The 24,678-nt window shown below is 40.9% G+C and overlaps 2 protein-coding genes and 1 long non-coding RNA gene across 5 annotated transcripts; 1 reads left to right on the forward strand and 2 right to left on the reverse strand.

Moving 5' to 3' along the window:
• The first annotated feature begins 235 nt into the window (after window positions 1-235).
• On the forward strand, window positions 236-5,203 carry LOC146653006 (uncharacterized). Of its 3 annotated transcripts, none has more exons than XM_085381136.1 (7): window positions 236-1,134; window positions 1,780-1,858; window positions 2,166-2,210; window positions 3,006-3,050; window positions 3,950-4,079; window positions 4,279-4,373; window positions 4,576-5,203. In XM_085381136.1, the coding sequence occupies exons 1-7, from the start codon at window positions 1,010-1,012 to the stop codon at window positions 4,585-4,587; spliced, it is 531 nt and encodes a 176-aa protein (XP_085237262.1). In that variant the 5' UTR covers window positions 236-1,009; the 3' UTR covers window positions 4,588-5,203. The 3 variants fall into 3 exon arrangements, with proteins under 3 accessions (XP_085237262.1, XP_085237264.1, XP_085237263.1); XM_085381138.1 differs by having other exon boundaries at window positions 1,780-1,834; window positions 2,163-2,210; XM_085381137.1 differs by lacking the exon at window positions 4,279-4,373 and having other exon boundaries at window positions 239-1,134; window positions 4,576-5,198.
• Window positions 5,204-10,097: 4,894 nt separating this feature from the next.
• LOC146653007 (uncharacterized) lies at window positions 10,098-13,061 on the reverse strand. The gene is made up of 5 exons (XR_014907466.1): window positions 12,891-13,061; window positions 12,673-12,785; window positions 10,946-11,040; window positions 10,779-10,837; window positions 10,098-10,615 (listed from the first exon to the last, which is right to left on the reverse strand). It is a non-coding gene; the product is annotated as an uncharacterized LOC146653007 (long non-coding RNA).
• Window positions 13,062-15,900: 2,839 nt separating this feature from the next.
• LOC146653008 (uncharacterized) lies at window positions 15,901-19,551 on the reverse strand. Its single transcript, XM_085381238.1, has 5 exons — window positions 19,503-19,551; window positions 19,191-19,284; window positions 18,951-19,010; window positions 16,404-16,431; window positions 15,901-16,284 (listed from the first exon to the last, which is right to left on the reverse strand). The coding sequence occupies exons 1-5, from the start codon at window positions 19,549-19,551 to the stop codon at window positions 15,901-15,903; spliced, it is 615 nt and encodes a 204-aa protein (XP_085237364.1).
• Between the last annotated feature and the right edge of the window lie 5,127 nt (window positions 19,552-24,678).

A 24,678-nucleotide genomic window follows, 5' to 3' on the forward strand; every position in this document is an offset into this window, starting at 1 on the left:
GAGCTGACGGGACAGGGGAAACGTAAACTGAACACACTCACATCAGACAGAGACCTTCACAATAAAACAGGAAACTCAGACACGGGGAACCAAACATGACACAGAACTAAACAGACAGATTCACAAACAGACGGGGTGACAGCATAGACAGAGACACAGACGCAGACTCAGAGGCAGACCAAATATAACACATAGAACTCAAACAATAATAATCATCATCATCATCATCATCATCATCATAATAATAAACTAAAAGCGCTGGGTCACCGACCCAGGACCATGACAATTTGTGTTTGTGGCAGTAATGTGACAAAATGTGGAAAAGAGGGACGAATACTTTTGCAAGCCACTGCAAGTACACAGAGAGATAATGAGGGGATGAGGAACAGCTGGGACAAGGGGAAACAAAACTAGACTCACTGCATATAGGACAAAGACTTTCCCAATAAAACAGACATCACAAGGGTAATCTAATAAACAAATGAACTTAGCAAACCTAAAGAACTTATAAATAAACATCGACATCTAAACAAACTAAAACTTAAAACGCTGGGTCAACAGACCCAGGAAAGTGACAGTAAAATCATTTATTATACACATTATACTTATTTTCTTAAATTGCTTATCTATTATCTGTATTTTAACTTGGGGGTCTAGGGGTGCTGCATGTTTATGATAACACACTGACAATATCAGGACAATTTTAGCCTTACTCTATCAGTGAACAGCATGCCCATGCTAACTTAAACTAGACCAGCAAGCTAACCCCATGTGTATTAAGTGTTACTTCAGAATAGGAACCAAACAAATTAACGGAACGAAATTAACTGTAACAGCAGTTTGCAAAACATTGTGACAGTTCTCAAGTGTTCCTACCTCAAATCCAGCACGTGTTGCTGTGTTTTTGTTGTTAAATGGACGAGGAGAGACCGGTGGCTGGTGAGAGGATGCAGCATTTCGTCAGTGGAGCATAGAACGACGTCTCTGATTGGTCAAAAAGTGAGTAAAGATGCATCTGATTGTTCGAAAGCGTCAACCAAAGAGCTGCTGGTCACGGCAAGATACAAACTCGCCGGAGCTCTGCGTGAACGGCACATCCGGGACCTTCAGCACTCAGGAGAGATTTATCTTGAGGTATGTATTTACCTTTGATATCCATGCGTCGACGCAAGCTCCGCGAGGTAAAGTTGTATGTTTAACAAGCTAATTAAGGTTAGTTAAACGGAATTAAAACAATACACAACCGATTTGAACAAATTGAAAGTGGTGAATGATGATAAATGCTAAAAAATTACTTAAGATTTATCTTTAACAATAGATATTAGAAGTTAAATTTAACTGTTTTTAAATTCCCACCGGAGTTAAAGGGACCTGCGGCCTTGCATGTGCTCTGCATTTTCAACTGCAGAGACAGTCAGTCTAAGCTCAGTGTAGCTAACTGCAACACACTTTTTTTTTTCAACACAAGATATGCTTGGGGGGATTTAAATGATAATATTAATGTTTTCTTATTCAGCACAAATCAATAATATTATAGTTATTTGCTCACGGTCTGGGTCTCTGGCCCAGCGTTTCTGATGTTATTCTAAGGTTTTTGAGTTTCTTATGTTTAATGGCGGGTTAGTTGAGTTTGGCTTAACGTTATTAATATCGTTTTAAGGAGTTTATGTTAGGGCTGTATATTACCACGTTTGTATTTTCATGCCATGTTTCCTGTTTTATTTTGAAAGAGTCTGTTGCGTTCAGTTCATTAATCTCACTTCCCTGTTGTGTCAATAGAATCATTTGTGCAAGCTACTACCCTGCTGTCCCTCTGTCGTGTCTCAACCTCCAACAGGAAAGTAGAAGTCCTCATATGGTAGGACCAGTGATTGTAGTGTGTGTGTTACACTGTCCTCATATTGTTTTAAGCTGTGAAGGACAGGAGTGTGTTTCAGTTGCCTTCCTCATGTGGTAGGACCAACAACTCTAGTGTGTGTTACACTGTCCTCATATCGTTGGGTAGCAGAACCGTACAGTGTTAAGTTTCTATAGAATCTGGTATAAGGAAGTCAGATCCTTCTGTAATAATATTCACTGATACAAATATGATCTGTAGTTAATTAAATAGTCGGGATTTATACTAGAGAATGTTTCTGACGTTATATTGTTGTCTTTTGTTGCAGACACCAGGTGCCGAGGTCCTGCCTCAACCTCCTTCAGACCAATTGGTGAGTGACACACCCACTTCATTCTTCCAACAGGTTACACATTATTTTTTTGTATTTGGCATCAAGTATATGTGTCAGTTGGGCCTAGTGCATAAATGAAATGCACTTTAATTGTACTAAAACAATCAGTTTTAGTCGAAGTTAACCGAAACCAACATTAGCATTAGGATAAAGTAATTGTCTATACCATTTGTTAGTCCAAACTTTCCCTTAAAGCATCAGCTTGATCTTTATTCTGACAAAATTTGATATTTTTGTCGTTTTACACATGTTTTTGTCAAAATAAGCTCCCGCTGATCAGTTTACATGATTTAATTTCTGGGGAAATAGATGGCTGTACATCAGTGTTGGGTTTAGAGCTTTTATTGACAACAGCAGGAGAAGTTAGAAGTCAGGAATGTGAACTCTACATGTGTTCAGTCGTCATGTCCTCATATTGTTTTAAGCTGTGAAGGACAGGAGTGTGTTTAAGTAGAAGTCCTCATATGGTAGGACCAGTGATTGTAGTGTGTGTGTTACACTGTCCTCATATTGTTTTAAGCTGTGAAGGACAGGAGTGTGTTTCAGTTGCCTTCCTCATGTGGTAGGACCAACAACTCTAGTGTGTGTTACACTGTCCTCATATCGTTGGGTAGCAGAACCGTACAGTGTTAAGTTTCTATAGAATCTGGTATAAGGAAGTCAGATCCTTCTGTAATAATATTCACTGATACAAATATGATCTGTAGTTAATTAAATAGTCGGGATTTATACTAGAGAATGTTTCTGACGTTATATTGTTGTCTTTTGTTGCAGACACCAAGTGCCGAGGTCCTGCCTCAACCTCCTTCAGACCAATTGGTGAGTGACACACCCACTTCATTCTTCCAACAGGTTACACATTATTTTTTTGTATTTGGCATCAAGTATATGTGTCAGTTGGGCCTAGTGCATAAATGAAATGCACTTTAATTGTACTAAAACAATCAGTTTTAGTCGAAGTTAACCGAAACCAACATTAGCATTAGGATAAAGTAATTGTCTATACCATTTGTTAGTCCAAACTTTCCCTTAAAGCATCAGCTTGATCTTTATTCCTACTAAATTTGATATTTCTGTGTTACATTGTCCTCAGATTGTTTTAAGCTGTGAAGGACATGAATTTGTTTTTTTTTTAGCCTTTCTCAATTGGTAGAACCAACAACTCTAGTTTGTGTTACATTGAAACTGAACAGCAGGGATGTTTGTCATGAAGATAATAACACTCTATCCGATTTCAAACAATCACACTGTGATGAGTATTATTAGTAGATTATGTTCACATGTAAATGGTAAATATCCTATATTTATATAGCGCTTTACTAGTCCCTAAGGACCCCAAAGCGCTTTACACATCCAGTCATCCACCCATTCACACAGACATTCACACACTGGTGATGGCAGCTACATTGTAGCCACAGCCACCCTGGGGCGCACTGACAGAGGCGAGCCTGCCGGACACTGGCGCCACCGGGCCCTCTGACCACCACCAGTAGGCAACAGGTGAAGTGTCTTTCCCAAGGACACAACGACCGAGACTGTCGGAGCTGGGGCTCGAACCGGCAACCTTCTGATTACAACTCTTGAGCCACGATCGCCCCTTAGCCCCTTAATGTAGAATTACACACTGCCCAACGCTGACTTTGCCTACAATGCAGAGAAAAAAGCAAACAGACCTATTGCATGCATTGATTCTCATATTTCACTGTTACTTTTCAAAGGCTCAAGGACCAAGTAGTCCGGGGGTTCCAAGCCACACGCTTTACTCAGCTGCCCTGGACAACATGAAGGGCACCTCTGCCTCAATCACCCTGGACAACAAAAACATTAGCAACACTTCACCAAGAAGGGGTAAAGGCACCAAAATACAAAATGTTTTAGGTTAATATACTTGTGATCAAAGAACAAGTTTGTTTTCAGACATGACACTATTCAGAGCTTTTATCATAAATCATTTCATCTTATTTGATTCCCAGCAGAACACAGCACTTCAAATGGTTCATTCCAAGCATCCTTAAAGGAGCAATAAGCAATATCTTTTCACTGCTAGGTGTGCTGTTTTGCACTGCCTGTGAACCAAACCAAAGTCTATGGCTGGAGATCAACACAGAGAGAGGGATTGTGACTTCATGCTGTACTCCAGATGTAATTACACCTCTAGTTCTTCACATAGTCATTTTTAATTCCTTGAACCTAAGTATGATGAATTGTGCTTATTGCTCCTTTAAAGTGCTCCAGTAGAAAGCAAGGTTTAAGAACATTTTGTATTCACATTATAAACTAGAATATTTTCTATCTTTTCTTGCATTCACATTAAGATATTTTCTTTTGTTTCCATTTATGACAGCTGGGACGGTGAGAAGCAAGTGGACAAATGATGAAGTGAAGGTTGCTGAGCGGCACGTTTCACTTCATAAAAAGCTGCAAAGTACCAGGTAAAAAGGAATGTGACTGCTGCCTCCAAGCAGAGCTGGCAGCTCTGAAAGGCAGAGACTGGGTTGTCATAAGGTACTACAGCCACAACAGGATCATAGCATTAAAAGAAAGATGCAAGAAAAAAAGAAACAAGCAAGAGAGATACTTTGTTACTTCCACAGTTATGTCAGTATTGCAGTTTTCTGTATTGCATTGTTCTTACTCATAAATCTGTGGTTTATGCTGGGTGCTTTTTGCAATTAAATGATAAAAAAGGCAGATAATGTTCCACGTTTTTATTCACATGAACATTCACTACAAAATGAATTAATGCATTACAATATCAAGACTTAAAAAGTAGACTGACCACATTTGACCCATGTCTTTTTTTTTTTAAAGTCTTTACACAGCTCAGATTTACTGTTTTATTAACACATAAATGTCTGATATTTCTGTCAGAAGTTACCCAACTGGTGAGCATTACTATTGTGCATCCATGTCTATTATATTGTAATCTCAAAAGGAGCCAAGCTAAAAATGCAGAACCTACCGTTACCTGGTCCTCATAAGTCATGTATACTTGAAAATTATGTGTTTCCATGGGCTTCACAATTCACCTAAACATGAAATATCTGTGTGTGACCTTATGGTACTCATAAGTCTCATAAACCTGACAGTGTCCTCACAAGTAGCATTAAATTCAGGTTTGACCAAAATTTAGCCCTAGCCAAAATCTCAACAGATGGGTGTGTTCCTGGAAGCATGGGTCAAATTTTTTGAGATTCCCATGCCTCTAGGACCTTCGGAAAGGCACGTTCCCATTTGTCACATTTTTGTCATACGTACTGATATATCACGAAAACACGTATGTGTGTGTGTGTGTGTGTGTGCCTTCTGTTTTCCGCATTCTGCAACGGTAAAATACGACTTTGAGACGGATATTTGTTTTACCAAATGGACAATTGCTGTTGACAAAACTCGCCTCATGGTCGACTCTTTCCCACAGAGGGGGGGGGGGGGGGGGGGGGTGCTTTAATAAACTTATTCGAATATGAGCTTTTTTCCACTAAGACTTGTTTTATGGGGAGGAGATGTACGAAATTATTTACCGGGTTACAAGCAATGATAATATCGGATGTTGACTCCTCAGCGTCATCATTTTCTATCTATTGAGAAAACTTATTGTTAAAGTATTGAAGAAAAAAACTCCTCCTTGGCCCGCGGGGTGTGTGTGTGTGTGTGTGTGTGTGTGTGTGTGTGTGTGTGTGTGTGTGTGCCTTCTTTTTTCCGCATTCTGCAACGGTAAAATACGACTTTGAGACGGATATTTGTTTTACCAAATGGACAATTGCTGTTGACAAAACTCGCCTCATGGTCGACTCTTTCCCACAGAGGGGGGGGGGGGGGGGGGGGGGTGCTTTAATAAACTTATTCGAATATGAGCTTTTTTCCACTAAGACTTGTTTTATGGGGAGGAGATGTACGAAATTATTTACCGGGTTACAAGCAATGATAATATCGGATGTTGACTCCTCAGCGTCATCATTTTCTATCTATTGAGAAAACTTATTGTTAAAGTATTGAAGAAAAAAACTCCTCCTTGGCCCGCGGGGTGTGTGTGTGTGTGTGTGTGTGTGTGTGTGTGTGTGTGTGTGCCTTCTTTTTTCCGCATTCTGCAACGGTAAAATACGACTTTGAGACGGATATTTGTTTTACCAAATGGACAATTGCTGTTGACAAAACTCGCCTCATGGTCGACTCTTTCCCACAGAGGGGGGGGGGTGCTTTAATAAACTTATTCGAATATGAGCTTTTTTCCACTAAGACTTGTTTTATGGGGAGGAGATGTACGAAATTATTTACCGGGTTACAAGCAATGATAATATCGGATGTTGACTCCTCAGCGTCATCATTTTCTATCTATTGAGAAAACTTATTGTTAAAGTATTGAAGAAAAAAACTCCTCCTTGGCCCGCGGGGTGTGTGTGTGTGTGTGTGTGTGTGTTTGTGTGTGTGTGTGTGTGAAACAAGATCGCCTGTCGCTGGTTTGTTTTTCAGTCTCTCAAAAGGAAAAGTAGTATTCACTAAGGGATAGTTATTCGTTTTTTACACATAGGCAGCCTGTAGGTTACAAGCGGATAGAAAGTTCTTCTTTTCATCACAAGCTATGGTGTATCTTAAAGGTTTTTTTTACAGCGTCTGTATTATAGGAAAATAAAATACTATTGAAATCTCTACAGGAAGTCACTCTTTATTTCCATTACAAACGCCGGTGCAGCTTAAGAAAGTAAAATTACATCCGCTCTGTCTCTCTATACATCACAGAATCATCTGCTGCATCACCGCTGTGCTTAGGGAACATGACGCAACAGGTCTGAAAATGACTAGACACTTCCGGAGTATTTCCGGTAGGGTCATAAGGTCCGGATCGAGGCCTTCCATAGTAAATATGCTGTATTTGAATATGTCATATTCAAAGCCTTCTTCTTTGGGAGAGCAGATCTCATCGGACACAGGAACGCTGCTGGGCTGCAGAAGGAAATCCATCTTGTGTCTGTGCCTTAGAAATTGTGACGGACTCCACCTCTCTGCTTTTTTATTCCCCTCCAACAGATGGCGCGCTTCCGGAGGTTTCCCCCCTCCCTCTAAAAACTTTTTTTTCCCAACAACAGATGACGCGCTTCCGGAGGTTTCCCCCCCCCCCCCCCCCTCCCCTCTCAGGGTGCAATTCGACACGGTTAGCAACAGATGGCGCTCTTTCGGAGGTTCCCCCCTCCTTTCTCAGGATGCAATTCGACACGGTTAGCAACAGATGGCGCGCTTCCGGGGTTCACCCCCCCTTCTCAGGATGCGATTCGTCACGCTCATTACACGCTTCCGGGGGGGAGGGGCGGGAGGTCAAAAGGTCGTGATTAGGGCCATCAATCACTTCGGATCAAATTTTGTCATAAGCTGTAGGGTATTAACTCTCTCCCTTTACATGCTGTGCTTTAGAAAATGGGATACTCGTTAAAAAAAATACTCCGCAGATATTGATAGATAGACGAACACTGCAAATATAATGTTGGAAACGAGAACGGCCTTTGGTGAAGGGGTAAAATACACCATGAATAGAGCCATAGAGTGAATGGCTGCCATGGTTGCAGAACAGCCTGATTTAATGACAAGAATGGGGAAGAGTGAGGTGAAGTGAACCACAGCCACAAAACACGGTCAGACAAGGCGGCAAAAGGGCAGTGATCTGTCCGTCAGTATGAAGTTGGTGTGTGCTTTGGTAAACAAAAACTCCAGACTGGTAGCAGGAAGATGGGAGACTCGTGTTTCACTGGAATAGTGGTGAATTAAAACATCCTTTGTTGGGGACATTTCGGTGTAAATGCATCCATACAGGCAAGACAGAGGCAGACTAGACAGTGAAGAAAACAAGGCAAACATTAGAAATATAAAAACGGAAATATAGGATGAGTCGGGGATGAGTTCCTGCCCCAAGTGGAGGAGTTCAAGTATCTCGGGGTCTTGTTCGCGAGTGATGGGAGAAGGGAGCCGGAGATCGACAGACGGATTGGGGCTGCAGCTGCAGTAATGCGGACGCTGCACCGGTCCGTCGTGGTGAAGAGGGAGCTGAGTGTAAAAGCGAAGCTCTCAATTTACCGGTCGATCTACGTCCCTACCCTCACCTATGGCCACGAGCTGTGGGTAGTGACCGAAAGAACGAGATCGCGGATACAAGCGGCAGAAATGAGCTTCCTCCGAAGGGTGACTGGCCTCTCCCTTAGAGATAGGGTGAGAAGGTCGGCCATCCGGGAGGGGCTCAGAGTAGAGCTGCTGCTGCTCCACATCGAAAGGAGCCAGCTGAGGTGGTTCGGGCATCTGACAAGGATGCCCCCTGGGCGCCTCCTGGGTGAGGTGTTCCAGGCATGTCCCACCGGGAGGAGGCCCCGGGGCAGACCCAGGACACGCTGGAGAGATTATATCTCTCGGCTGGCCTGGGAACGCCTTGGTATTCCCCCGGATAAGCTGGAGGAGGTGGCTGGGCAGAGGGAGGTCTGGGCCTCTTTGCTTAGGCTGCTGCCCCCGCGACCCGGCCTCGGATAAAGCGGATGAAGATGGATGGATGGAAATATAGGATTAATATAACATACAATTAGGGAAAATGTAAGGAACACAATGTAAATGATATTGTAAAGTCATTAAAACAGCATACTCTGATTAAAAGAAACACATAATTGGGTAGGATAATAATAATAATAATAACAATAATAATAATTTAAAAAAACAAAAAAAAAACATGTACAAGATGGGTATGTATACTTGTAGCCAGAATTTAACAACTATAAAGTTGTAGCATGTCAGTACCTTACCCCATCCATTATATCCACACTTTCAGAAAAGGATATGGTCAATATCTTTACAAATACTATCTAAACTTAAACGGGATATTCCCTCTGCTTCTTCTGCTTCTCGTATACACCCTCAGGGTTTGTGATCAGCCAGCGGCTGATATGATCATTAATCCTGTAAAATAATATTCTTTCGGTTTATGAATCTGTTTGCATGGATTTCTTAATCCGTTTCCACTGTTAGCAGAAGTTGTGCATGCAGTTTTGGTGTGCTGCTCTCCAAGACTACAAGCTGCGTTAAAGTTGGAAGTAACTGGCCGATGTTCCACTGTTGAAGATCAGCTGTGCCCATTTGTTGCACATTGTGGGTATGGAGAAGTTGAGGCTCTTGCAGGCTACCCACAATTTCCCCAAACTGAGCGATTATACATCTTGCTTCCATATTTGTATCTTGTGTCACTAAAAATGCATTTTATTTTAATTTTATACATTGATTAATGACCTGCAGAATCTCCTTATCATATTAAGTGATTCATAATTGTCACTTTATGCTTTCTCCATCTTGAAAGTGATTACATCCTTTAGGTTCATTTTCTGCAGGCAGGTTTCTGACAGAACAGGCAGATTTAGAATATAACATGCAGCGTTCTATAGATGGACACATAAAGAAATGAAAAATTACATGTATGTGCTAACTTTCTAAACGCTGTTACATTAATGATTAAGTAGATAAAACATTTATGTCAGCCTTGGCTCATAGTTCATTTAAAGACAAGAACTTTGTGTGTGTGTTTCAGGTACTGCACTCTCAAAGACTGAATGAACCAGCATTGCAGCCATGGGTCATTGTGAGCATCACAGGGAAGGTTGAAGCCGCCCACTGCAGCTGTAAGGCCGGAGTCACGGAGACCTGCACCCACGTCACTGCTCTTCTGTTTAATGTAGAAGCAACAGTGTTGATCTGTGGCACAAGGACTGTTACAGGTGAACCTGCATACTGGGTTTTGCTGGGTAATGTGACCAAGATACAGTCAGAGGTTGGCCATAAGATAGACTTCTCCTCTTCAGCTGCCCAAAAAAGGCTCTTGATCAAAACATAAACAGACCATCTGTAGTGACAGGTAAAAGGAGCCGTCCTCAAAAAAGAAATCCCACCTGCTACTGTGGAGGAGTTGTCACTGCTATAATGCCATCATGTTTTATCTAGGGGTCTAGATTTATGCCTATAGTGCACTGCCATGTAAATAATTTGCATTTACTGAATGAGTATCACTGTTCAAAAATTGAATAAAGAAACAAACTAATTTTTGCCTTTTTTTATTAAAACCACTTTATAGAACATCACATCAGTTACAATGTAGAATCCATGTCACTGGAGCATTTTGATTCAATAAACAGTAAAAAGGTGAGCTGTGAAGACCAAGGACAAGTGCAGTTCACAGGTTTTCTATCCAAGGAATCCCAGAAAATTGCATGGTGTCATTGCCCAGCAGTTGTTCGCAGGACATATGGACTCAACCTCAACAATCCCTCACACTGAGCAGCATGAAGTGACAGTGCAGAGGAAAAACTCCCCTTTAACAAGAAGAAACCTCCAGCAGAACCAGAACCCGGTTCAGTACCAGCAGCCATCTGGGTTTGGAGGAGAGAGACAGACACAGAACTACCAAAAGTATATTTTTTTATGTGATTGACTGTTGTTGCAATTCAAGCCCTGAGTGTAGAGCAGGTAAGATATAAAGTTGCATCCTAAATTCCATGCTCATGCAGAGTGTTTAGTTTATGACTTTTTCACCTGGTCATTGAACAGATGGTCTTTTAGGGTTGACCAAGCTGGTACCTTGACTCTGTTCTCTGCAAGATGTTGCAAAAAACAAAATCATATGGAGACAATATTGGACACAAAATATATAACAATTTAGTTAAATGTAGCATTAACTCATAAGTCTTGCTAAAGTAAACCTTGTATTCTGATTCATCACAGCAGCAGTTCAGTTGGATGATGTCAGCAACTGCAGCAAGTGTCTTGCTGACTGAATAATTTCATCTTGCATAATCTGAAACAAACACATAAAGACAGAAACAATTTATAAATTAACGTTCGATAAAATCTAAGAATTAATCATTTATTAGATACCAATATGAATATGTCTACCATAAAACATTCAATCAAGATGGTCTGGCATGCTACAACTTTATAGTATTCTGGCTACAAGTATACATACCCATCTTGTACATGTTTTTTAACATTATTATTGTTATTATCCTACCCAATTATGCGTTTCTTTTAATCAGAGTATGCCATTTTAATGACTTTACAATATCATTTACATTGTGTTCCTTACATTTTCCCTAATTGTATGTTATATTAATCCTATATTTCCATCCATCCATCTTCATCCGCTTTATCCGAGGCCGGGTCGCGGGGGCAGCAGCCTAAGCAAAGAGGCCCAGACCTCCCTCTGCCCAGCCACCTCCTCCAGCTTATCCGGGGGAATACCAAGGCGTTCCCAGGCCAGCCGAGAGATATAATCTCTCCAGCGTGTCCTGGGTCTGCCCCGGGGCCTCCTCCCGGTGGGACATGCCTGGAACACCTCACCCAGGAGGCGCCCAGGGGGCATCCTTGTCAGATGCCCGAACCACCTCAGCTGGCTCCTTTCGATGTGGAGCAGCAGCAGCTCTACTCTGAGCCCCTCCCGGATGGCCGACCTTCTCACCCTATCTCTAAGGGAGAGGCCAGTCACCCTTCGGAGGAAGCTCATTTCTGCCGCTTGTATCCGCGATCTCGTTCTTTCGGTCACTACCCACAGCTCGTGGCCATAGGTGAGGGTAGGGACGTAGATCGACCGGTAAATTGAGAGCTTCGCTTTTACACTCAGCTCCCTCTTCACCACGACGGACCGGTGCAGCGTCCGCATTACTGCAGCTGCAGCCCCAATCCGTCTGTCGATCTCCGGCTCCCTTCTCCCATCACTCGCGAACAAGACCCCGAGATACTTGAACTCCTCCACTTGGGGCAGGAACTCATCCCCGACTCATCCTATATTTCCGTTTTTATATTTCTAATGTTTGCCTTGTTTTCTTCACTGTCTAGTCTGCCTCTGTCTTGCCTGTATGGATGCATTTACACCGAAATGTCCCCAACAAAGGATGTTTTAATTCACCACTATTCCAGTGAAACACGAGTCTCCCATCTTCCTGCTACCAGTCTGGAGTTTTTGTTTACCAAAGCACACACCAACTTCATACTGACGGACAGATCACTGCCCTTTTGCCGCCTTGTCTGACCGTGTTTTGTGGCTGTGGTTCACTTCACCTCACTCTTCCCCATTCTTGTCATTAAATCAGGCTGTTCTGCAACCATGGCAGCCATTCACTCTATGGCTCTATTCATGGTGTATTTTACCCCTTCACCAAAGGCCGTTCTCGTTTCCAACATTATATTTGCAGTGTTCGTCTATCTATCAATATCTGCGGAGTATTTTTTTTAACGAGTATTCCATTTTCTAAAGCACAGCATGTAAAGGGTAGCTCGGTTAGCAGGATGCTAGCATGTAGCGCTTAGTGAGACACGCCTCAGACGAGTTGAGCAAAGACCCCGTCTGTGTACTTTATACGTGAGCAACGGATTTAAATAAAATTAAGGTTTCAAAAGACAAACTTGAAGATAAAAAAATATATATACTCACCGGAGAGCCGCCAGGGTTTGCCGCTGCCATCTTGGCGCTCCTAAATTCAAAACTGCCTCTGCAGTCAGGCAGGGGAGGCGTGGAAATTGTCTTTGAGTTAGTCAAACGTTTTCCTTAGTTCGAGTAGATGATAAAAAATAATAATAATAAATGGGATTTTAAGTAGGACTAGGCGTTCTGTAATGATCTCTATTTAGGAGAAAAACTTAATCACTCACCTTTAAACAGCTCTCTTTTAGGAGACACACTGCTGGCTAACGGTGTCATGTGATCAAACAGCGTAATTTAATTGGCTGAGAGCCACTCGACTCGATCTGGTGCTGATTGCTCTGGCTTGGGTCATTAAAGTTCATCACTTTTGCAGTTGAATTTTTGCAGGTGAATTTTTGCAGGTGAATTTTTTGCAGGTGAATTTTTGCAGGTGAATATTTTTGCAGGGAAATTTGGAGGATAAAAATTCAGTGTCATAAATTCAATGTCTAAAAATACTTGAATTCTGATGATACTATATTTCTTCCATATATTACACACATATGTATGTGTGTGTATATATATATATATATATATATATATATATATATATATATATATATTAGGGGTGCAACGATATTCGTATCGATATTGAACCGTTCGATACAGTGCTTTCGGTTCAGTACGCATATGTATCGAACAATACAAAATTTGTAATTTATTTTATCAACTTTCCTTCTGACGATGCTGTCTGTGTTGAGCGCTCAGTGAATCTGCGTTCGACTACTCCGCCTAGGGTCGAGGCGGAGTAGTCGAACGCAGATTCACTGAGCACTCAACACAGACAGCATCGTCAGAAGGAAGAGCGCAGGGCAAGCTAGCGAGACAGAAGTTAAGCTCTCCTTACAACATGGACCTCCCCCACCCTCATTCAGATCTGGCGTTTGGAATTATTTTGGTTTTCATGTGACGTATGACCCTGAAGGTAAGCGAGTCATGGACTAAAGTAAAACAGTATGTTGGATGTGCCATGCAATGCTCAATTACATGGGTGGGAACTAGTGTGTTAGCGCAGTTAGCTCGTTAACGTGTTGGCCGTCTAGCCCCATGCACGGGGCGATCGGCGGTAGCTCGTTAACGGAGATTTGCCGTGTTGTGGCGTTAAGGTCATTTCAACGAGATTAACCTGAAAGCACTAGTGGGAACACAACGAATATGACTGCACATTTACGCCGACATCATCCTAGTGCAAAGACAAGTGGAAGCAGAAAAAAAACAAGCAAGCATGCTACTAACTTTAGCCGAGTCATTTAGACAGCTGTTTAATATGCTGCTGAGAATATAGCCCAAAAGAAGTGGATAGTATAGCTTTTATTTTGGAAAGAGACATTTCTCTGTAATAAACTCTCTTTTCCAAAGATGAGTGATTCCTCAATCAGATACAGGGCTCGCAATATCGCTAGCCCAACGTCCCAGGGCTAGCGTTTTTTTCAGTCGGGGTACCAAAATCTATCTCTGCCCTGCCCGTCGGGCTATTGTAGGAGGGAAAAATATATGTCAATGCTTTTGCATTCTTTCGGAAATGTAGCTGGGTAATTATGTCATTGGCATCGGTGAGCCACTGTCAATATGTGACATATTGAAATTGCGTTTGAATTTGCGCTTGTTTTTTTGCTTTCACTTTGCAATCGCGCGAACTGTGTATAGAGAGCGACAGCACTGATCTGTGAGTGATGATAATTTGTGCACCAATTCCTCTGACATCGTCTTATTAATTGTTAGCTTACTATGCAAACATGACAAGTGAAATCTCCCGCAGCTTAAACATGTGAGAGGTTGATCGCAGAGAATCGCTGAGCTTATGTGAGTGCGTGTGTAAAAGCAGCAGGATTTATATTTGACTACGATGACCTGGATGACTGAGAACCTTCACAGACAGATATATATTTTAGTTCTGCTGAGCCAAATAAGACAGGTCAGGGTGAAGAAGTGACAGCCAAAGAAAAGCTTACCACAAAACGGAGAAGTTATGACAAATCAGACTATAAGGCAAAAAGAAAGTGCAGCTTTATGGTTTCATGGACAAAAGAATTTCTGTGGCTGCAATATGACGAGCTAAATAACCAGGGCTGCACATAAGTGGTCCGCAGGTGCGCATTCGCTGTCAAAATAAAAAACACGCACAAGCGTTAGGGTTAAATTTAAAAACTGTACTTTTGAGTTAAAATATATATTTATAATTTTAATAAATGGCAAATTAAAAAGTCATGAACATTTTTTTTGTATCGAAAAAATATCGAACCGTGACACCAAAGTATCGAACCGAACCGAACCGTGAATTTTGTGTATCGTTGCACCCCTAATATGTATGTATATATATATATATATATATATATATATATATATATATATATATATATATATGCTGGGTGGTTTTTTTTATGTTGGCAGGACCAACTGTCATCTGAGGTGTCAGCCCTGGAGGAGGTACCACCAGACCACGACTACTGTTAACAGGCAAGTGCAAATTTGTCTAGGAACCTTTTCTCCGGTGGCATATGGCACTTCATGGCACTCCTGCTTACATATCTCTGTCTACATATCTTAGTGGTGCAGCAGCCGTCGATAGAGCCAGCCCTGCAAACCTGTGGATGGACGTTGCAGTGGACAGTGGGAGGATGCATCCTTAAGCTCTCTTTGCAGACCACCCTGTGTGAATCTCCACTCGTCGACTAGAAGAGACAAACCGCAGGTCACAGTTGCAGCACCCCATCCATGTCTGATCTGTCTTCAGCAGATCCAGCAACACTGCCAGGGACTTCCTGGCATGTATTGGAGTTGTGAAAGAAATGATCCGGGAACAGGACACTCAGGTTAATCTTGTGTGAACACATGTACATAGCTGCAAATATTTTAGTCTTCAAATGCTGCTTATGCATTGCACATTTGTTTTTTGTTTTTGTTTCTTTGTTGTTGTTCCTGACATGTACTCTGTTTTTGAGTGAATGTCCATTTGCCATTATGACTTGGCATCATGTCAATACCTGTTGATTAAATGGATTCAGTGACTATTACTATTTGATTCCATTTATTGCGAAAATGAGACTTGTAACATCCAACACAAAGGGCACAATGTAACAAAATAATTTAAAGGAAAGTGTTTGCAATGCAGGAAAAAGAAGGTGTCTGGTGCCTGGAAAATCATCTCAACACACAAATGTCACAGAACTGTCAAATGAAATTAGAGGGACGCAGCAGTCATTTTGGGATCAGACGTTCCAGGATTGTAAAAAGTCTGTCCATTCGCTCCTTGCTCTCCTGTGCCCTTCTCTCCTCAGCCTCCCTTTGTTGCTGCATGTCCTCCCTGATGAGGTTGAGCAGCTCGTCATCCCGATCCCGTTTCCTCTTCCTTGCTGTTGTCGGTGGCTGACTGTCTCCCTCATCAGTGTCAGATTCTGCTACATTCTGGTCACCCACTGCTGAACTTGGCCCTGGAGTGTCCTCAGGGAGAGTGGACAGTAGGACAGGGAGCCTGATGGACGGCCTCTGTACTATTACCTCGTCCATGAGGGCAAACCAGGGCCAAGTGGCAGCAGTGGGCTTCCCACTTACACCCTCTCCTGACCCTGGATACTTGCAGTCCTAATGGCAGAGGAAATAAAAACACAACAGTTAACACATGATAACACCACAACAATTCTTAGTAGGTGCACATTTACTAACTTGTGTCCTCATGACTTATCTGCTTGAGAACAACATACTTTGTATTTTGTCTTGAGGTTAACCCAAAGGTGAATTTTTTGCAGGTGAATTTTTGCAGGTGAATTTTTGCAGGTGAATATTTTTGCAGGGAAATTTGGAGGATAAAAATTCAGTGTCATAAATTCAATGTCTAAAAATACTTGAATTCTGATGATACTATATTTCTTCCATAGTAATACACACACACCATTACGCACAAACATTATATGTTGCAATATTCACATGTCATGGGGTGGTCACTTACGTGGGGTACAAAGGTGTGGTGCACCTCCAACGCTTGCAGGAAGATGGCCCTGAACCTCGTTATCATCATTCCAAACACACGCTCTATGATGGAGCGTGCCCTGGAATGGTGGCTGTTGAAGCGCTGGGCTCCCACACCTCGGACTGGCCTCTTGTAGGGTGTGATGAGGGGGAGTGGACGTTGGAGGCATGGGTACCCTCCATCTGTGAGGATGAAATGTTCTGGAGGAGGGTAGACTGACTGTCTGTACAGTGCACTGAAAAAAATAATCAGTGGCATAAACATAAAAAAATTATTGTAATCGGTTGCACGAAATTAAGTTATGTTTGGTTAACCTTAGTTTTTTATGTTATACCTGCACACATTTTTCTGGTAACACGAACATGACTTTTTTATGTTGTTGTTATGTTTTTCATTCCAGTCAAATATTTATAGAAACCACTTGTTTATCAGACATGAACTTTTTGTGTTAATTGTATTGGACTACTATGTGTTATATTGACAAGATTATTTTATGGTAAGCTTATTTTATTTTATAACAAATTTCTAATATATAATATATAATCTAATATATAATTGAGTGTTCAATAAATAAAACTAAATTAAGGCTGATCTTACTGTATGTACTGTACACTTTCTCTTCAAAGAAATAAGCAAAACATTTTTGAACAATGACCTGTATTTTTGAAAATACTACACAGTTGTAACAATGGACTTTCAATTCAAAATATACATGGGTCATATTTGTACAATGCATCTCTTGAAAAACATTCCACAACATTCCTCAAAGTTATCTGCTGTAACCTGAATTCAACATTGTGGGGCCTTATGACATCGCGCTTATGTAAAAAATAGTTTTTTAAATGTAAGAGCCATAAGGTAATATGGCAACAGGGGTGTAATTATTAAAATGACACAAAGAAGAGACTTAAAATAACATTATAACCCACAGGCACAAAACCAAGAGACCTAAACTGATTAGTATTGGCTTGCTTCTATCACTAAACATCACAATCACTAATACTACACGATGTCTGTTTGTAGTGGTGCACCTTGGGAACAAAATTGCAAACTGGTGAAATTGGTGTAAGGCACCATTTCCATTGAGAAAAATGGACATTCAAAGTTTGAATTTTTTTTTAAAAGAGCCATGGCTTGAAAAGTGAAAACTGCAGTAATAAAGGCCCCAAGTTGAAAAGTGCCAGAAAAATAAGTTTCACCATGTACTGCAACTTTACCAGTGCTGGCTTAATGGTACATATTCGAAGAGGTAAACATGTTGTTCCCACATCATAACTGGAAAACTGTTCAATCGTACAGTCTGGTCCTGAAAACCTGGGCCTTCTTTGAAAGGCTGTTCCTTTTGAGCTCCATAACCAGTTTCTATAATACCTCGAAGGTATACTTTTCCAGTGGGTAGGTGAGGTTCAAAGTGTACATTAGTCCAAACAGCATTGCAGCTGCTAGGGTATAGTTATCCAAATCCTGCCAGACTCTCTGGCCTTCAAGAACTATCCCGATGTCCTCAGGGCTGCCATTGGCATCTCTTGACTTTATGATGTAAATTCCCATGGTTGTTTCCTTATTAGATCGTTGGATAATGGCTTCATCTGTGGCCTAGAAAATGCAGAATTCCAAAATTTAATTAAACAGAACACTGGTCAAAGAACATTATACCAAATCTTATTTCAATCTGTGTCACTATTCCAAAAAATGTTAACATTAACACATTAGGTGAACAAAAATGGATTCATTACAGCATGTGACTTGAGTCCTCAGAATGCTTAAAAAGGTAATGAAATGAAATCTCCATGCAAAGAAGCAGAATACTGTCAGAGCATAGAGAGGTGTTCAACTATGAACTCCACACATAGTTCTAATGCAGGTAAAAGAAGAAAAAAAACGCACCCATGGTAAATTGTGAAAAACCCAGGTGATTTTCAACATACTCCTGGCATAGAGTGACAAGCAGCATTTTGTTAAAATTATTATTTTCTCTAAAGTGTATACACAAATTAATTTTTTTCTTACCTGGGCCGTGGGCTCCAGAATGTTCTGAAGTCTTCTTCCTATTTGGCCTCATCGCCTTTTGAAGACCTTTATTAGTTTGTCAGATAGCACATCTATCTGCGAGAGTAATCTGGACTGCAGTGGCATGGTGGTAATGCGCTTAAACTCTGCATTTATCTAAAAAGAGAAGTTGTCACATAAAAATGCTGTCAAAATCTCAAATCTCACAAGGTTACATCCACACAAAGTTGTTATTTTTTGTCATATTACTATTTATTAGCTATGGGTCCCATGTTTCCTTTCCTGCAAGGGGGTGACTGTCCCCTGCAAACCCATCTTCTCCAGTATAGTCCTGATCACACCTGAAAAATAAGAGCAGACAGAAACGTTGGCAACTATGTTGATCCCCACATCCGGACGTTTGCACAGCAGCACGCCAGAGTGATACCGAATGGACATCACAGGTTCTGTGCAGCATGAGGGTTAATGAAACTACACTCATATATGGGTGTGAATTGATTTGTTCTTGTACCTCCATGCCACAGTGGCAGAATTCTTCACCGCAGTGAAGAGGTGGTCGTTTTCGCCTTGCAATCTGATGAGGAGAGTTGTTTGCTCTTTGTTCCCTGCAACGTATCACAAAATGATTAATTAGCAAGATATAACGTAGCTGTATGAGAGTGGCAATGCATGACAAACTGCTGGGGTCACCATACTAGTTCAAGTGCAATCTATCACGGGGATTCTATGGATTATAAGCTAAACACAGGCATATGCCCAGAGACTACCAACAGAACCGCTATGGGGGTTTAACTTTTGTAACACCAGATTTTCAAGTACTTACATGTGAATGCAGATTCCTCTCCCACTGTCACGCCCGGTTTGCCCGCCATTGTTCCGGTCCAAAATGCTTCTACTGGTTTGGAATTTATGCGGCAGGTGGCCCGCAATGAATCCTGGGATATAGTAGGACATGAAGGATACATCGGACCCATCCTTAGAATTCAGGGCAAAGTAGGATGCATTTGTCGCCACATTTTGAGTACTCTTTGAATTCGGACAGCCTTCGCCACGTCGCTGTGACGTCATTGCCTCCAAATGTGGCATTGGCGCATCCTTCCCCAGAATTCGGACACGGCTAACCCTCAAATTTGCGGAGAGGTAGGACGCATTTGTCGCCACATTTTGAGTGCTCTTTGAATTCGGACAGCCTTCGCCACGTCGCTGTGACATCATTGCATCCAAATATGCCATTTTAAGCATCCTTCCCCTGAATTCGGACACAGCCACTGTGTTGGAAGGACGAGCAATTCTGAAAAGTAGCTCAAAAGAAAAAGGACGGTATAGAGACAGGTTGTGTCCAGATGCAAAGAGACTGTAATTGCAAAAAAAAAAATAGCGTGCATTGGAAATGTGGACCCGTATGAAATCCGGCAGTGGAGTAGAAACCCTGAAGACCAAACCACTATTGACTTAGCATGATCTATTCTTGTACCTTGTTTGCAAAGTCAGCGCATACACGGAGCACCAATTTCGCCATTATAAATCTCTGGAGGCCCACATCCAATTCACCAAGGACTGGGTACAATTGTGAGTACGCCGTCATTCAAACAAAGGTAAGTCAGCCTGAGTACTGCGAATAAAATGCGTTTGATTTCCCTCTGAACATTCAGATTAGTGCAAGCATAAATTCATTCATGAGGGGGAGATTACAGTAAGAACATGTGGAAGCTCTGTTAGATGGATAACATAGTGAGTTCAGTGCACTGATGTGACATTGTTCTGAAGGATTTAGTTATTCTCTATGGTTAAAGAAATTGCACTAATTAATTCATATTTATTATAAATAATCCTAATTACACATCTTGCTTCCGTGTTTGTGTGCTGTGTCACTAAAAATACATTTTATTTTAGTTTTATACATTGGTTAATGACCTGCAGAATCTGCTTATCATATTAGGTGTCCACAATTGTCACTTAAAGTCAAACTTTATGCTTTCTAAAAAGAAATATGCAGATTTAAAATATAACGTGCAGCTTTCTATAGATGGATACATAAAAACACTTTATTTGTTACATTTATGATTAATGTATTTGAACGTAGATACAACACATTTGTGTTGGCCTTGGCTTATTAAAGTTCGTGTCTTGAACTTTGTCTGTGTGTGTTTCAGGTACTGCACTCTCAAAGACTGAATCAACCAGCATTGCAGCCATGAGTCATTGTGAGCATCACAGGGAAGGTTGAAGGCGCCCGCTGCAGCTGTATGGCCGGAGTCGTGGAGACCTGCACCCACGTCACTGCTCTTCTGTTTAATGTAGAAGCAACAGTGTTGATCTGTGGCACAAGGACTGTTACAGATGAACCTGCATACTGGATTTTGCTGGGTAATATGACCAAGATACAGCCAGAGGTTGGCCATAAGATAGACTTCTCCTCTTCAGCTGCCCAAAAAAAAAGGCTCTCAATCAAAACATAAACAGACCATCTGTAGTAATAGGTAAAAGAAGCCATCCTCAAAACAAAATAATTCCACCTGCTACTGTGGAGGAGTTGGATCAACTGATAGGAAAATATTTTTCCAAGCATAGTTCTGTTCTGATTAACCCATAATGTTTTAATTTAGGGGGGGGGGGGGGGCTGTAAATAATTTGCATTTACTGATTATGTACTTACTAATTACCACTGTTCAAAAGTTGAATAAAGAAACAAACAAATGCTTGCCTATTTTTAATTAAAACCACTTTATAGAACATCACATCAGTTATAATGTAGAATCAATGTCATGTATAATTTACAAATGACAAAATGTTTACATAAAATCATGACAGCATTTATATAATATCACCCACTAATAGCATTCTGTAATTTACTGTGTCTTTTGAAAATGTATCACTACATATACAGCACAAGACTTTTAAGAGTATTTAACAAGGGCATTTTCCCTGGTTTTACCAACACACTGGGGCACATGTTCACCAAAACGCAGCAAACCTTTGCCATTTTATCCAGAAAGGTCACCTTTTCACCCTCACATGGAAGAAGTAATCTGATTGGTATGTAGCATGTACAAAGATTTCGTAGTGAACCATGTGTAGTGTTGGATTTCTTTCATTCATTTCATAGGCTGGTTTGCCTGCAATAATGCCAAATAATTAGCAACTCTAGAAATAAAGGTAGTTCTGCATGTTTGTTCTAATTTGCTATGACCTCAGAGTGCATTGAAAATAAAAAGAGTAATATGAACTTATTTAGAACTTACCAAAATGAAAATACTGAAGCACACCAACAGATATCTGTGGATGGTAGAGAACTGAATATCAGCTCGTCTCACAGCTGCTATCCAGGTTAGACACCTTCTTTTGGTAACATCCAACACATAAGCTCCCTCATGATGCTTCCAGGTGAGGAAACAATGAAAAGAGAGCCCATTTTCAAGCTTATTCCCTTGCCGGTAGTGCAATCTAACATTACAACCGATCACACAGCAAATTTGTTTGGCCTGCTAATATAGCGCCTCAACCAAAAATCCTGGCTATGCCCCATCCGGTAAGATCACACTCCAGAGCCCTATTAACGTACAGATCTAGAAAGAAGACGCTGCATTTTTAACTCTGAGGGAGATGGAGAATGAGCCTATTTCCAAAAAAACAAAAGTGGAGTGTGTTCCTTTAAGTACTATATTGTATATATTGTCAAAAACTAAAGTGTACATAGCAGTTGTTGTATCTTGTTTACTGTATCACTGACAGATAATTTCAAAGTCAAGTGAACGCTACAGTGAACGTGAGATACTGTGTAATGTGAAATACTGTAAGAAAATGAATAAACAACCTAATTCTTGCTAAACCTTTGACTCTGTTTTGTTTGAATCCAACTGTTTTTTGCAGATGTACATAAAACATGTTACTTTTAGTATTATTATTGTTATCATCATCATCATTATTGCACTAAATACATTTTAAATAAAGGATACTTTGATATACATTCTACTGTAAGGTTGGAAATGTATTTTCTTCACTCTGAAATATCTTTTGAAATGTATTTTGGTTTGAAAAAAATTATATTTTCAATTTCAATTTTTGAGCATCACAAATACAACATATATTTACCATATATTTGAAATATATTTTGGCCAGGAAAAATGTATTTTTTTACCGTATGGGTTTGTAGTTAATACCCGTACTGAACCAGAAGTACAGATACCTGTGTTAAAAAAAAATACTCCAGTAAAAGTTAAAGTAATGAATCAATTTCATTACTCAACCAAAGCTGAAAAAGTACATTGTGGTATGAAAGACCCAAGGCACACAGCGTTGACAGTACATGGATGCTTTACTTACAATGTGATAATTGCTTGTGCTGCTGCCTCGCTTGTCATGAACTGTGTGTGAGGGAGGCACGATTGGACCCAAAATGCAGACTCAGTGGGCAGGACTTAACACAAAAGCACAGCTTTATTGCTGGAATGTCAAAGAAACAAAACTGAACTGGAGATTACAGGAACCTAAACCAACAAATGGAACACACAGCAAGGTATGAGGGAGATAGCAACACTGGACAGAGGGAGACACAGAGATAAATACACACAAGGGCAAACAAGGGAACAAACCACAGGAGGAAAGAAACTTGATTTAAAATAAGAAAAAAAAACATAAGAAAAATCAAACACAGCTGAATGTGATCTAACTAAGAGTCAGGGGGAACAAAACTGAACATTATGTACACCAGACAGGAGACTATCAAAGTAAAACAGGATGCACTGAGACGTAGACTAATTCATACAACATGACATGGGAGGTAGGAGGAAAGAACACTCAGGGAAGTTAGATGGACTAGGGAGATAAGGAAGGAAATAAGACAGAGAGAGAGTGAGGGAGCAGAGAACCAAGAGGGAGAGAGCGGGAGCAAGAAATGATGAGCTGGGGAAACATGGAAAAACATGACAGACAGGGGCGAAATGGAATTAACATAAGGAGGGGGAACATGGGAACGGAAAAGGGAAACAAGACACAAGGACACACAAACACACATACAGGGAGTGCAGAATTATTAGGCAAGTTGTATTTTTGAGGAATAATTTTATTATTGAACAACAACCATGTTCTCAATGAACCCAAAAAACTCATTAATATCAAAGCTGAATGTTTTTGGAAGTAGTTTTTAGTTTGTTTTTAGTTTTAGCTATTTTAGGGGGATATCTGTGTGTGCAGGTGACTATTACTGTGCATAATTATTAGGCAACTTAACAAAAAACAAATATATACCCATTTCAATTATTTATTTTTACCAGTGAAACCAATATAACATTTCTGACATTCAAAAACAAAACAAAAATAAATCAGCGACCAATATAGCCACCTTTCTTTGCAAGGACACTCAAAAGCCTGCCATCCATGGATTCTGTCAGTGTTTTGATCTGTTCACCATCAACATTGCGTGCAGCAGCAACCACAGCCTCCCAGACACTGTTCAGAGAGGTGTACTGTTTTCCCTTCTTGTAAATCTCACATTTGATGATGGACCACAGGTTCTCAATGGGGTTCAGATCAGGTGAACAAGGTGGCCATGTCATTAGTTTTTCTTCTTTTATACCCTTTCTTGCCAGCCACGCTGTGGAGTACTTGGACGCGTGTGATGGAGCATTGTCCTGCATGAAAATCATGTTTTTCTTGAAGGATGCAGACTTCTTCCTGTACCACTGCTTGAAGAAGGTGTCTTCCAGAAACTGGCAGTAGGACTGGGAGTTGAGCTTGACTCCATCCTCAACCCGAATAGGCCCCACAAGCTCATCTTTGATGATACCAGCCCAAACCAGTACTCCACCTCCACCTTGCTGGCGTCTGTGTCGGACTGGAGCTCTAAGCCCTTTACCAATCCAGCCACGGGCCCATCCATCTGGCCCATCAAGACTCACTCTCATTTCATCAGTCCATAAAACCTTGGAAAAATCAGTCTTGAGATATTTCTTGGCCCAGTCTTGACGTTTCAGCTTGTGTGTCTTGTTCAGTGGTGGTCG

The sequence above is a fragment of the Rhamphochromis longiceps genome, linkage group LG15, assembly GCF_057381845.1.
Source record: "Rhamphochromis longiceps isolate RC_006_pf linkage group LG15, R_longiceps_female_GT1.1, whole genome shotgun sequence".
Lineage (NCBI taxonomy): Eukaryota > Metazoa > Chordata > Actinopteri > Cichliformes > Cichlidae > Rhamphochromis > Rhamphochromis longiceps.

Excerpts from the sequence above, each read along its gene's own strand:
- LOC146653006 (XM_085381136.1), top strand. The coding sequence starts at position 1,010 with ATGCATCTGATTGTTCGAAAGCGTCAACCAAAGAGCTGCTGGTCACGG. Across the intron at positions 1,859-2,165 it reads AAAGTAGAAGTCCTCATATG|ACACCAGGTGCCGAGGTCCT; the intron begins GTAGGACCAGTG and ends CTTTTGTTGCAG. Across the intron at positions 2,211-3,005 it reads AACCTCCTTCAGACCAATTG|ACACCAAGTGCCGAGGTCCT; the intron begins GTGAGTGACACA and ends CTTTTGTTGCAG.
- LOC146653008 (XM_085381238.1), bottom strand. The coding sequence starts at position 19,551 with ATGGCGGGCAAACCGGGCGTGACAGTGGGAGAGGAATCTGCATTCACA. Across the intron at positions 19,285-19,502 it reads AGAGGAATCTGCATTCACAT|GGAACAAAGAGCAAACAACT; the intron begins GTAAGTACTTGA and ends GATACGTTGCAG. Across the intron at positions 19,011-19,190 it reads TCTGCCACTGTGGCATGGAG|GACTATACTGGAGAAGATGG; the intron begins GTACAAGAACAA and ends AGGTGTGATCAG.